Source organism: Cervus elaphus, chromosome 10 (assembly GCF_910594005.1).
Source record: "Cervus elaphus chromosome 10, mCerEla1.1, whole genome shotgun sequence".
Taxonomy (NCBI): domain Eukaryota; kingdom Metazoa; phylum Chordata; class Mammalia; order Artiodactyla; family Cervidae; genus Cervus; species Cervus elaphus.
The window spans coordinates 14,488,101-14,502,693 of record NC_057824.1 but is presented as its reverse complement, the minus strand read 5'-3'; the positions used below and the strand labels follow the sequence as shown (position 1 = coordinate 14,502,693).

The following is a 14,593-nucleotide window of genomic DNA, read 5'->3' as shown; positions in this document are numbered from 1 at the left end:
CTTCTGAGCTCATGAACATACCCTCTCTTTGTACTTATTTGTTTATTTTTGGCTGCCCTGCGTCTTTGTTGCTGCCAGTAGCGGCTCCCCCTAGTTATCAGGGAATGGATTAGTGCCTTTCAGAAAACGGCACAATAGCAATGAGTCATTGTCGCCGAGCAGGTGCGCACATCAGTCTACCTGGTAGGAGCAGAGATTCACACTGCTCTGGCACTCCCCGCTCCACTGCACGGGCCGGCGGAGCCGGGGGTCTACACCCCCAGGTGTGCCCTCAGAGCTGGTTGAGCTAGAAACAGTCATGCCCCTCTAGGAGCCCAGGATCCCCCAGGCTCTTCTAGACCTCCCAGCTGCCCCTCCAATCTCCCCCAGGACCCCAGGCTCTCCCAGCAACACCCCCACCCTGGGCTCAATGTCTATACGGAGGGTACCAGCTGACGTGGAGGTCCAGGTGGTGGTGTTTGCTCTCATTAGACTGTGAGCCCCTTGAGGGAGGAGCTGGACCTGGGATGCAGGGAGGGGAACCCAGGGTAGGTCAGCTCTGGAGGTGATGGGGAAGGACTGGGAGACCCAGAGGGGCACAGACCCTCATGTGTCTGCATCTGCAGGTCTGCTCACTCTGCATGTGTGCCTGTGCAAAAGGGAAGGGCCCAAGGTGAGGCCACCCAGAGTCTGAATTTGCTCAGGACAGTTCTGTCTCCTGAAGATGCTCTGCTTCCCATGAGATGGACCTGAGATCTGTCTGTCCTTCACAACCTGGGACTGGGGCCCCTGTCCCTGCTGCTATTCTGGTAGTCTCAGGATCGTCCCACTCATGGACTCATTCATCCATTCATTCTTTCAAAATAGGAGTTTAGGAGCCACTCTGTCCCAGATGCTTGCCAGGCACCAACTGTGGTCTGATGAGGTGGCTGAGCCCTAGCCTCCCCTTCCCAGCCTCCCTCTCCTAATCTCCACCTCCAGCCTCGACTTCCCAGTCTCCCGCTCCCAGCCTCCCCTTCCCAGCCTCTACCTCTCAGCCTCCCCCTCCAGCCTCTACCTCTCAGCCTCCCCCTCCCGGCCTCCCCCTCGCGGCCTCCACCTCTCAGCCTCCGCCTCCAGGGCCCCAGGGTCCCTGCGGGCTCCAGGGCTCACTCACCCGTCGCTGCTCTGAGAATCAAGGGCAGAGAACTCAAGGTCTGCAGGAGAAGCCCCTGCCCACACTACAACTGATCAGGGGCAGCAGCGAGGACCCTCCCATCTCAGACACCTGTCCGATGCTCACACCTGGGCAGCTGCAAGCCCCTCTCTCTTCTCTCTCCAAAAAAGGCAGATGATACCGGCCCATCTGTAGCCAGAGGGGGGCTCTCGGGGGCTTTAGGATCCCGGGGGGCAAGGGGAGCAGTTGGGGTCAGGAGAGACCACAGTAGTGGTTCTCAGCTCTCAGTGCGGTACAGTATTGCTACTGTTTTTGTTGTTGTTATCAAGTTCTGTACCTCCGAGAACAACTGTACATGTGCAGATAAAGCATTTGATCAAGTCTAACACCCTTCCATGGTAAGAACACTCAACAAACCAGGAACAGAAGAGAACTTCCTCAACTTAATCAAGGGCATTTATGAAAAACCCACAGCCAGAGCGGAGAGTGGAGGAAGGAGTCACGCCTTTATTTAGCAGGGAAAGTGGACTTTTTTCCCCGCCGCCTTCTGGCCTCACTAGCCTTCCTCGAGGTAGGTTCGGGCTCTCCCGAGGCGGCTTCATCTTGGTCGCTGTCCACCGGGGCCGGTGGTGATGGGCTATAAGACCTGCGGACGAGCTTCCCAGGGAGGGTGGGGATCGTGTAAGCAACTTTAGAAGTGTAACCCTCAGAGTCCGGTCGGGACGGTGTAAAGGACGCGACCCCGGACCCCGGGCCGGATACACTTACCCTGGCAGGGCGGTGGGACACCCGCAAGGGCGGGAGCTTGGAGCCCGCATCTGATCGCTCGTATCGGCCCAAACGGGCCAAGGACGCGCCTCCGAGCACGCACGCCAGGCCCCGCGTGTCCTCCAGCTCGCCGCGGTCCGGCAGCTGGCGCGGCTGGTTCCGCAGCGCCTGGGCCCGGTGGGACGGCGGCAACTCCGGCCGCAGGGGTCCGCGGTCCGCCCGGATGGATGTGGCTTGGATGCGCGCCCGGAGCGCGCCCACCGCCTCCTGCTGGCGCGCCTGGCGCTCCAGCGCTGCCTCGCGCAGTGGAGTTGCTGCCTGTCCTCCACACCCATTTTCAGCAGATCCCGCCGCAGAGCCCGGGTCTGGGCCAGCTGCTGCCGCTGCAGCTCCTGCGGGCGGGGCACGGGTCAGCACCGGTCCGCGGCGCGCACCCACCTCGCCCGGCCCCAGCCCGGCCCGCCCGCGGGCGCGCGCGCACTGACTATGCCGAGCTGCAGCTTCTGCTCCTGCTGCTCCAACTGCGCCGCGCGCGCCTGCACGTCCACCAGCTGCGCGCGCAGCCCGTCCTCACGGGCGCGGTAGATTGAAGTCAGCTCTGCGCGCTGCCTGTAAATCTGCGGCAGGTCCACGCCGCCCTCCCGATCACGCCTATGGGCGGAGTTGGCGCAGCGCTGCGCGCCCCTGCTCCGGTAGGTGACGGAAAACAGGTTCCCTTCGCGCAGGCGCGCCGCCTCGCTGTCAACCAAACGGTTGTCAGCCCTCACTTGTTCCAAGCGCTGCCTGCAGGCCTGCAGTTCCTCAGAGCGCTCCTTGTGCTGCCGATGCAGGTACTGACGGCGCTCCGACAGCGGCGGCTCGGCGCCCTCTCCCGCCGCGGCCCCCCTGGCGCCCGGCGCGCAGCCCCTTCTTCTTAGGCGCCATGGGTCGGGCCCGTAGCCCTGACCCCCCAAGCCCGAAACTTCCGGCTTCCACTGACTCTAGGAGTCACGAACCTGCGGGAGGCAGAATCAGGAGTTTGGGGTCAATCAGGGTTCAGCGTATTGTCCCCAACCTCTACCAGTGGGGTCTTACCGGACCCTGGCCGCGTCCTTCTGAAAGTTCAGGGCTGGAAGGCCCCAGACCTTACCTTGAAGTCTTGTCATTGTGAGGGGACATACATCTACTTCAGACACGTCTGCTCTTCTCAGACTTAGAAGCTAAGCCCCTGGGCTTGGGGCCCACCCTTTCCAGAATCAGGCCCAGCTATACCCTGATTCCTCTGTCTTCCACACTGGGTCTCTGGTTTTCAGAGTCTTCTGTCCTTCCTCTGGCCCCCATAGCTGTTCCTTCTGTGCACCCCATCTCAATATCAACACAATAATGCCATATCTAGTTACAGGTCTGCTTGCCCTAGGGTAAGCTGAATTCCCCAAAGGCAACAGTTAGAACCGCACATGAAACAATGAACTGGTTCCAAATTGGGAAAGTGCAGTTCAGTTCAGTCGCTCAGTCATGTCTGAGTCTTTGTGACCCCATGGACTGCAGCATGCCAGGCTTTCCTGTCCATCACCAACTCCCAGAGCTTGCTTAAACTCATGTCCGTTGAGTCGGTGATGCCATCCAACCATCTCATCCTCTGTCATCCTCTTCTCCTCCTGCCTTCCGTCTTTCCCAGCATCAGGGACTTTTCCAGTGAGTCATTTCTTAGCATCTGGTGGCCAAAGTATTGGAGCTTCAGCTTCAGGATCAGTCCTTCCAAAGAATATTCAGAGTTGATTTCCTTTAGGATTGACTGATTTGATCTCCTTATAGTCCAAGGGACTCTCAAGAGTCTTCAACACCACAGTTCAAAAGCATCAATTCTTTGGTGCTCAGCTTTCTTTATAGTCCAACTCTCACATTCATACATGACTACTGGAAATACCATAGCTTTGACTAGATGGACCTTTGTTGGCAAAGTAATGTCTCTACTTTCGATGAGACATCAATGACGTCTAGATTTGTCATAGCTTTTCTTCCAAGGAGAAAGTGTCTTTTGCCCCTTTGCTCACAGGTGGGGACTAGGGAGGGGGACCTACCCAGAAGGATGGCAAATGGGTTGTGGGCAAGCTGAGAGCCATGAAGGATGTTTTATGGGAAGGACACTGAGGAAAGCAAGGCCCCTGACGCCTGCTCTGAGGCTGATATCAGACCACAAGGCTGTGAGATACACCCAGAGTCTTGCCTTTCCTCTGATAGAGAAACTGAGGTTTCCTGAGCCTTGGTTGCTTTCGGGCAGTGAAGACACCACCAAAAGAGATTAATCGTTCTCATCTCCCTTGCTGACTCTGTGCGACCCCGTAGACGGCAGCCCACCAGGCTCCCCCGTCCCTGGGATTCTCCAGGCAAGAACCCTGGAGTGGGTTGCCATTTCCTTCTCCAATGCATGAAAGTGAAAAGGGAAAGTGAAGTCGCTCAGTCGTGTCTGACTCTTAGCGACCCCATGGACTGCAGTCTACCAGGCTCATCCGTCCACGTGTGCAATGAGTGCGGTTGTGCGGTAGTTTGAACATTCTTTGGCATTTCCTTTCTTTGGGATTGGAATGAAAACTGAGCACATGAGTCATGATTATATAATTAAGAAGTATCCTGCTATGTTACTTCTGGGTTTACATGTGTGGAAAATTGCCTTCTGCAGGATGTAAGCAAAAACGTGTTCCACACTTAGTCTTGCACTCGTAAGAAAGGCGGCTTTGGGGTCTGAATAGGATTTTGAGAGGTAGAAAACATGAGATAATGGTGTAAAAACCAAGAGACAGGAAAAGAAAAGCAAGTTTGCGGAAGAATGAATATAGTGTTTTGGCTGAAGCAGAGCTGCATTAAAAGATAGCGTTGGGGACTTACCTGGTGGTCTAGTGGTTAAGACTCTGAGCTTCCATGCAAAGGGCATGTGTTCTATCCCTGGTCAGGCAACTGAGATCCCATGTGCTATGTGTCACTGCCAAAAAACAAAAACATCCACATAAACAACAATAATGAAAAAGATTAACAGAGGTGTATTTGGGTAGAATTAGAACAGGAAAAAATTGAACAAGTGAGGAGGCAAAAGAGAAGTTTATTGTGCTCACCTAGGCATGAGGGGCAAGGGCCAGAAGGAATGAAACTTGGAGGGAAGAAAAAGGGAGTGCAGATGAAAGACAGCCTTCAAAAGACAAGTCAGCAGGGCTTGGACACATTAAATGACAGGTGAGCAAACGGAAGAAGACAGAATGACACCAGTATTTTCATTTAAGTTGGTGTGGTGTGTACGTTGACATCAAGAAGAGCAAAAGTAATATTTAGAAGGGCAATGACAGGTTTGACTTTTTCATGTTGAATATGAATTAACAGAGAAACATTTGAAGTAAAATGTCCAGGGGCATTTGGAAAACTTACATTGCTCTGACCCGCAGATGGAGTTGGAAGTCATCTGCATGGAGGACAGAACTGAAAGAGGTCTTTATTATCCAAAGATTTATAGTGGAAAGGTCATTTAAATAACTTCATACAGAACACCACCACTACATACCTGTAAATGGTGGAAAAATTTAATAGGAAAAAAGTAATTACAGTTATTTGTATGTTATAATTAAAGCAATTTCTATTCTAATTCCAACTGGCCACTAATTCCTAGAATGAGCAAAGAATTCATTTCTTTTTGTCGCTGTTTTATATACCCAGTGAATCTGTGCACCAGTCTCTCGGAATCTACACTCTGTGTTACTTTCTAAAAAATTGTGTAAATGTACATTTATTTTCTAATCTTTTTGTCATCACAAAGTTTTTGTTTTTTTTTTTAACAAAAATCATTGGTATATTGATTTGAGTTTTGTCTGGTCTCTTATGCACAAATATCACACATAGTAAAAAAGTCAGTCTTGGACTCTTCAACATGTAGTGAAACTTTAAAGACCCTTTTAGCAAGCAATCTGAATGCAAGATCCTTTGATATTTTATTATTGTTTGCCTTGAACTAGCTTTTTGATATTTTTTTTTAAATTGTGGTAAAAGACACGTAATATAAAATGTATTAATACCATCTAAAACTTTTCAAGTGTGCAGTTCAGAGTGTTAAGTATATTTTACATTGTTATGCAACCGATCTTCAGAAATCTTTAGTCCTGAAAAACTGAAATTTCATAACCATTAAACAATTCTCCATGTCTCCTTCCCCTTAGCTCCTAGAAACCACCATTGTGACATTTTCTCTTCTTTTTTAACTTTTTAACCACACTACAAGGCACGTGGGATCTTAGTTCCCTGACCAGGGGTTGAACCTGTGTTCCCTGCAGTGCAAGGGCAGAGCAAGAAGCAGGATTCTAGGTGTTTCTGGGTGCGCAGCTACAGTATCATTATAGTAGTACTAAAATCTCACAAGCACATGTCAAGATCAATATATTTTATTAGTCTAACGATTACAGGGAGTTAAGTTATTGGCCTTAAACAAAAGGCCAATAACTTTGTTTATGTGACATAAAGAATGGAATGAAAATTGGGGGATTTTGATGTCTAGTTCTGATTTTATCACAAAATATGTGACTTTACACAGGTCAGTTTACTACCCAGACTGAACCTCTCACATTTCTTCTGGCTGTGATTCTACACATAGTACGATACACCTTTCCTAAGGCTGACATCTAGTGGATACACTTAAATTTAGTATTTAAAAATGAATAAGCTTAGTTAAGCTATTTTAAGTAAAAGACTCACTAGGAAGCCTGGTTATGTGCAATAAGTACAATAAATTAGGAGACCAATATTGCTCCTTAAATGAAAGTGAACCATGATAAAATAATATTACATCAGATTGTCCTGGCATCTTTGAATTTGATTCAGAGATTACGGGTACTCTTCCATACACCCAGCCATTAAAAATTAAGCCACTAGGCAAATTAGCCGCCTGAGTTGCAAATTTAGAAGAAAGCAAAGAAATGCTTCCTGCTCGAGTGTCCTGCATTCAGGGACAGACACAGGATATGACAAGGGCTAGTACAAAGTTCTAAGTAAGTGACTTAGGAGTGTATAAGATGGTGTATGATGGAAACATGAAAAAAAAGTTCTGAAACTCAAAATTACCTATTTTATAAGGATTATGAAGGTTTTTCTTTAAAAACTATGACCACTGAACAAAAGCAGTATTCTGAATTCACTTTCTTAAAACCTACCACTATTTTGAAATCACGGAAAAATTACATATATCAATACCTGTATGTGGTAAAAATACATACATTGAAAGGCAAGGGAATGATAAACACAAAATCTAGAATACTGGTTATCCCTGGGAAGGCACAGGGCCACAGGAATGGGAAACTTCAGAGGTTTAGGGAATACTCTAGTCCCTCAATGGCTGGTAGATTCATGGAATTCTTTTTAAGCTTTTAAATTCCTAAATAAACTCTAGCCTCCAGCAGACATTCTATTATATAGTCACTACTCAATAAACATTAGTTGAATTAATCAATGAATTAAAATTCAAGTGAAAAAAGCTTGTTCATCAAAGAAGAGCGTATCTAAACCAAGGGCATCCGTAAAAGGTGCAGCTTTAGGTCCAATGAAACAAACTGCAACTTTACAAAGTAGGCGGTAAGCTTATGCAATGTGCTAACTACAAAGGAATAATTAAACTATAAGTTCCACAAAAGCTGCTGCTGCTGCTAAGTCGCTTCAGTCGTGTCTGACTCTGTGCGGCCCCATAGACCGCAGCCCACCAGGCTCCCCCGTCCCTGGGATTCTCCAGGCAAGAACACTGGAGTGGGTTCCCATTTCCTTCTCCAGTGCATGAAACTGGAAAGTGAAAGTGAAGTCGCTCAGTCGTGTCTGACTCTTAGCGACCCCGTGGACTGCAGCCTACCAGGCTCCTCCGTCCATGGGATTTTCCAGACAAGAGTACTGGAGTGGGGTGCCATTGCCTTCTCCGCCACAGAAGCTGAGAAACTTAATTAAGGGCAAGGCTAACAGGCAAAGGTTTACTGCTGATAAACTGCTGATAACTAGACAGCAATGTTATCTTCCCACAACACTCTTTATCACCTCCGAACAAATATGCATTGGTATTTCTCATGTTCTTATGCATTACAGCAGTGAGAGCCAAAATTCTTAAAATCTTGATCCTAAAACCTAACATTCATCCTCAGAAAAATCGCCTCTTAACATATCTTGGCGGGGAGGGTAAGGGCTACAGAGACGTTTTCGTCCACTACATATACACATTCTGCCTCATTCTCAAGGAACTTGGGCCTCACTCCTAGGTAAGGAGGTCTCAAGGCGGTGAAAAGGAGGAAATAAGAACCCACCATCATTCTTTTCCCTCAGAGATTTCAGAGCAGAAGAAAAGGGGGAAAGCAGGAGACCTCCAAGCTCAGAGAAATCTGCCAGTATTTGATAAACACAAATAAGAATCTCTAGTTAGTACATTATGACTGTAATGGTTAAGAGGCTCTTAAAAACTGTCCTTCAGGGACTTCTCTGGTGGTCCAGTGGTAAAGACTCAATGCTTTCACTGCAGGGCGCACAGGTTCGATTCCTGGTTGGGGAACTAACATCTTGAATGCCACAAAGCACAGCTAAAATAATTTTTTTTTTAATTAAAAAAAAATTTGTCCACTTTCCCTCATAATTTGAATTAAAAGGTATTCTCTGAAGCAAGAATTCCATTTTTTTTTTTTTTTTTTGGATGGACTGTGGTTTCTTCTTTTTTTTTTGGCTGTACCGTGTAGCAAATTCGGATCTTAATTCCCCCACCAGGGATCAAATTTTTGCCCCCTGCACTTGAAGCACTCTTCCTAACTACTGGACCATCAGGGACGTCCCTGTGGTTTCTCCAAAACGTTAACAGTCACCATGAGGAGTGAAAGATACCAGACAGAAAGGTTTAATATCCAATCATCAACGAGTAAGAAAATCTTAGACCAGGAAGGGACCATCCACACTGGCCTCGGACTGATTTTGAGCTTCCAAAGCAGTGAGAAATAAATTTCTGTTGTTTATGAACCACCTAGTCGGTGGTCCTTTGTTAAAGCAGCCCAAACTAAGACATGCATTAAAATGGAAGACTCAAGCTTGACCATCTAACCTTAGTAAGAATGTATTCTACAACATCTGTCTTTGCCAAGCTGTAATCGAGTCTCTGCTTAAATACTTTATTCAGCATGAGTACATCCAAAGAGGAAGTCATTCTGTTTTCAAATGACACCTTTCTAGACTTGAGTCAATTTTTTAAAACTTTTTAGAAACTTCAGCCAATAATCAAATGACACACTTAATCTGACATGAAGCCCATCCTCAACCACCACACAAAACCTGCATGAAGCTGAAACTTGCTAATTTCTCCTCCTTGGTCCCAGTTCTCACCGGCCTCCTGGAACCAAACTAACCAAACAATCCCTGTGCTGCTTGACAGCGCGGCTTTTAAGAACATCTTTAAAATATGGTATCAGAGTCAGATTACAATGATAGAAAGAATCAAAGGACCACAAGCAAAAAAAAAAAAAAACACCCAAAACAAAAACCCCACAAATGTTCTATTCAAAAAAAGCAACTGGCAGACACTTGGTGACATTTTACAAGTCTTGACCTTTTTTGTGTGCTTCGGTAACACAAACATCAGAGCACTTACTATTTGCATCCTCCCTATGACAGTTATGACATTTCTTGTGTTAAACTTTAAGTATCTCAAGCTGACATGCTATTTTTTACATGTTTATTTCATATTCCTTGAACTAGAACGTGAGTTCTCTGAAGGCAGGGTCTCTCCAAGGTATAACTCCTCTTCTACTCCCTTTTCTACAGACTAGGTTGCTGTTTCTGTGATTACTGATTAGCAACTAGAAGTTTTTTCAAAGCTATTTCTGTTAGGATATTTCCTAAGGAATGGATTGTAACTCTACTTCTTTAAGATTAGTTATACAGACATAAAAAACTCTACACTTACTCAAACATGATGGAGAAAGAAAGGTCTAATGGATTTTTCACTAATAGGAGTTCTTTATCTGAGGTTCAGAGAAAGAACTCGGTGATCTGTGAACCTGAACGGGAAACTTCTTACTAACCTTTATGTGAAATTTAGCAATTCCTTCAATTAGGATTATAGGCAACAAGCCACTGTAGGATTAGAAATATCTATTGAACGTGTTATTGGTAAAAATCACAGGTATTTTCATATTACAATTACTACAAATTCATCATTATTTATTTTTTATCATTATTTGAAATTACAGTACTTAACTAAATTGTCACTAAAGGTTATTCTCTAATGTGAGAAGCATCAAAAATTTGTATTTTTAGTATTTGTTAACTGTATTTCAATAATAACGGGTTTCTTTTTTAATTCTATGCATTTTACTTCATAAAACCATGGATCATTATTAGAATTCATGAAACAACAACAAAATAAAAGGGGGGTAACTCCTGCCCTATAATAGAGAGTGTGGGTGAGGTGATTACAATTCCAAAGAATGACCATAACTGTCATAATCATATCCATTATAATAAAATGACAGGTGAGTTTTAAAATATAAATACCTGCTTATGATTAGAAAAAAACAAAAAGGGACTTTAAGCTGATCATTTTCACTTAGACAAGAAAAAGTATATCTATAGAAAAATTAATTTTCAAATACCTATTAACTTGTTATAATTAAAACAATCACAGGATTGTAAATGGTTAGGTACTCAGGACCCTTTAACAGCGACTATTTACTGTTGCTGTTGCGTTCTTTACTTTCACCATTTTATAAAAGGACCAAAATCCATTATAGCTAGAATTCTTATATTAAGAAAGTATGTAAAAATGTCTTTCCTTCTAGCTAGCTTCAAAATATACACATACATTTTATTTCTAACTACTAGAACTATGGCTTGGACTTTTCCTGCTCAACTATACTGGTGATAGCTAAAAATTTGACTTAGAAAGGAATTCAAGGAAAAACACATACCTCTCCTATTGAAAGGAAGCTGGAAAAAAAAAAAAGTTCCAATTAATCTACATTACTTCCCATTCTAAGACAGAAACTAAACAATATAAGGTATTTTCCTAGAGACATTTTTAGCAGTTCAATAATATGCACAGAACAGTTTTCTTAAATTATGTTTAGCAGATATCACTTTTCATTTAAACCATAACTTTTCACATGTATTTGAATAATCATTTCCCCCAAAGACATATTTACCTTCAGCCAGTGCTGGTGATTCTGTTCGTGTCCCTCCTATCTGTTTAAAGAAAGGAAAAAGGAAGACAGTCTATAACATTATTTTTAAAACAAGGTTTAATTTTATTAAAACTAACTTTAACCACTAAGTTCATCAATGCTATCATATATCACATGTATAAGCCATATCCTTCCCCTCTTCGGTTAACTCAACAACTCTTTATGGAGGACTTACTAAGGCGTTATCTTAAGCCCTGAGAAATATCAGTAAGTGATATACCCTAGTTGTCACCATCAAGATATTCAAAGACAAACAGGTGTACCAAGTACTCAGTTCTCATCAGAGCTTATGAAGCAGGAGGTAACAAGAGAAAAAAATAAAGAAATTCTTTACTCAGATGATAAGAGAAAAAACTAGCAATTCCTCCTTATTCATGTAAAATTATCAAAAGAGGCATGTTTCTATATTCTTATCACAATTTAAGTTCAGTTTCAATGTATTAGAAAATCAGTTTTACTCCAAGTACTAAGATCCTTATATTCCATGACAATTATGCCAGAGGCACATTTGGCTAAACTCACTGAACCACAAAGTCCTCTCAAGGACTGGTTTTCCTATTTCAAAGCCTTATTAAATAATTTTAGGTGAAATAAAGTTTTCAGAATGAATTTAACTTTGCAACTAAGAACAACTATAGCCATATGACCAGCTGAATTCACATAGAATGAGGGGAAACATTTGACTAATGTAACTAACCACTTTTATGAGAAGATTTCTTTCCCTATTTATCTGGTACAACCCAAGAGTCCGAGATTAACAAATTTAACAAAACTTCCTATGTATAAAAAATTGGCAGCATCTTGAGGGAATTGGGCACAGTTCTCCCAGTGGTACACGATCTGACACACTCTTCCCAAGGTAGAAATGTGGTGCTATCTCTGATAGAGTAAAAAAAAAAAAGAAAGAAAGAAAATTATACAGATATAGGAACCAAAAGATGAACAGTAGATTGGCAACCTTAGGGTCCACTGAATTAAAATTTCTGATTCTAGGGGAGAAGGGAAGGCACTTCTGTCAGGAGATGCAAGAAGAATTCTGAAGCAGTAACCAACAGGAGAATAATGGGAGAGGGTCCTGTAAACTGACCCCTCACCATGAGGACTCATGGCAGCTCCTACACAAGAGACAGTGTACAGAGAACCCAGGGGATGGGACTGAGGCTGCCATGCCCACTGACAACCATAAATGGACAACTATCGCAACACAGCCCAGAAAGCATAAAGTAACCACAGGCGCTGATCCCTTCGGGAGGAAAAGTCTGGGTCACTCCACCAGGAAAATGCCTCAGCCTGTTGAAGGGGGCTGGCTGAAGGTGAGGACAATCTAAACTTAGTAGTTGACTGAACTAAAGAACGTCATTCCTTCTGTCGTAAGTCTAATGTAGAAACTGTGGTCAGCCACCATCTTGAAAGCTTAGTAGTAGGTGGAACTAAATGGCAAGCACCTAATGGTGGGCTGCACAGGACACCCTCCCGCCCCGCCTCTTGTTTTTACTCCAGCTGAGGCACCTCCCCTTAGCGGCTTGCTGCACTGGTGGGGCTCACTTCCTGCTCAGAGGCTTTGCAATAAGAGACGCCTACAGGAACTCTTAGGCCATCCTGAGTCATAATGAACCTGGAAGTATGAAGGTGTTAATACCAAGAGCCTGGGCAATCACTGGCCATTGGTGAGATGAAGTCTGGTAGACAAACACCCTCCTCCTCCCACCAATGGGCGTATTCTTCATATCTTCTCAGGGGGTTTCTTCAAGATCAAGCCCAAATGCTCACAGAAGTGACCAGGTCAATAATACTCCCTTAGATTGACTTTCCTTTTCTGTTTCACTTGCCCCAGTTCTCCAACTTGTGTTTCTCATTAACACTTCCCCCAAGAAATCACCTGTCTGAAGAGTCCCTGTCTTGGGCTCTGCTTCAGGAGGTGAAAACATGTCTAGACACTTGTCCTTCAGGACACCACACCTCCTTTCCTTTCCGTCCCACCCCACTGGATGCTCCCTCTTCATCTCCTGTGCTGAACTTTTTTGAAATCCCTGAATGCTGACATGTCCCAGGACTCAGTTGCAAGTCCTCCGCTCTCCTTGTGACTTCATCCTATCTCATAACTCTCTGAGTCTAAATTTAGCAAAATCTAAAACGTGCTCAAATTTATTTATCCAGTCCAGACACTTCTCCATCTCTGCACTTTCATAGCATTCCCTACTCAGTATCTCCACTAGGATGTTTTAACAGATAGCTCAAACTTAACATGTTCAAAACTGAACTCATCTCACTCCCCATGCCTGACCGACCCCGCAGTCTCCCCCATCATTTGATGACACTTCTATCCTTACAGTTGCTCAGTTAAAAACTTTGGATTTCTCTGCAATTACTCTTTCTCACATATCCCTTTTCAACTACAACTCTCACTACCTAAAATCTTCATGCTTTCTATTCTACCTCCTGTCCACTCACTGTCGAAGGCTGAGCTGCATTAACATTATTAGATCTACTATTACTTTTGTATTCAAGAGCCTCCAGAACAGGTGGTGCAAAGTGAGATGCTGAGATCATGTCGGAAGTGCTAACTGGGGCTTCGTCTATAGATTGTCACAGCTACTAACATGTCAGGCTAAAAAGGCAGGTGATCCACTGCTAGGTACTCATATAAAACCATTTTGAGATGTTATGAAGTAATTGAGTACGTTTTGGAAACATTCAGTAGGCCAAAATAAAGAGTCTGAGGGCTGTATTTGGTTGATGAACCATCAGTTTGCAGCTTCTGCTTCAGAACTTTGTACTGTTTCTAATTGCTGCTATACTATTAATCCTTAATCTGTTCTTATACTTTGCTCGATCAGATAAGAGATGAACAGGAGCTACTTTTGTTCAAAGCCTAACCACTCTGGTTTTTCTCACAAGCTCCTCATGGATCAACGCTACTACAAATGGAATGAATAAACACAGTTCTGCTTTTCCTGCCAAACGAAAACTTCCTTCCCTAAGACCTACTGCAGCCACCCAGAAATAAAACAAGTGGCTTGGCTGGCCACTTGCATAAACCGCAGAAGAAAAACCAGTGCCACTTACATAACACCATGGGGGAAAAGCTCTGTTGATTCTGTTTAATTCTTAGTAAATCATGAAATAATAAAACACCTGTAATTGTTTTCACCCTTTGAAATCAAACGTCAAGTCATAAGTAGTGAATATTAGATGATATGTAAATTAGACAATCCAGGATCTTTTATCTACAAACCAATTTCTTTGCCTCCAACAAAACATAAAATAGAAGAGTTATGACTTCAGAGCACTGTCAGCCACATTTACAGCTTTGCAGTATTTCAAATGATGGTACATAAATCTAACTGCATTAATAAATGGTGTTGAAATAACCCCATGGAAAAGTCCAACCTTTTCCACCTAGGTTGCAGTTCTCCTCCACTTGGGTATATGATAAAACATAACTGAATTCAATTTTTTTAAGTTCCCCTTAATATACACAGAG

The 14,593-nt window shown here is 44.1% G+C and overlaps 1 protein-coding gene and 1 long non-coding RNA gene across 10 annotated transcripts in view; one reads left to right on the top strand and one right to left on the bottom strand.

The window, feature by feature from the left end:
- Nucleotides 1-1,575: 1,575 nt before the first annotated feature.
- LOC122702153 (coiled-coil domain-containing protein 166-like) overlaps nt 1,576-14,593 on the bottom strand; it is a 36,287-nt gene continuing 23,269 nt past the window's right edge. For 3 of the 9 annotated variants that reach the window (XM_043915642.1, XM_043915641.1, XM_043915643.1), the window contains 5 exons: nt 11,071-11,110; nt 10,837-10,855; nt 2,803-2,898; nt 2,385-2,768; nt 1,576-2,295 (listed from right to left, as the gene is read on the bottom strand). In XM_043915642.1, the coding sequence (XP_043771577.1) occupies nt 1,643-2,295; nt 2,385-2,768; nt 2,803-2,827 (1,062 nt within the window). In that variant the 5' untranslated portion in view covers nt 2,828-2,898; nt 10,837-10,855; nt 11,071-11,110 and the 3' untranslated portion in view covers nt 1,576-1,642. Of the gene's footprint in view, nt 2,296-2,384; nt 2,769-2,796; nt 2,899-10,836; nt 10,856-11,070; nt 11,563-14,593 lie in introns of those variants that run through there. The other 6 variants (XM_043915647.1, XM_043915645.1, XM_043915649.1 and 3 more) reach the window with 5 other exon arrangements.
- Nucleotides 11,576-14,269, top strand: LOC122702163. Its single transcript, XR_006343191.1, has 2 exons — nt 11,576-12,422; nt 14,008-14,269. It is a non-coding gene; the product is annotated as an uncharacterized LOC122702163 (long non-coding RNA).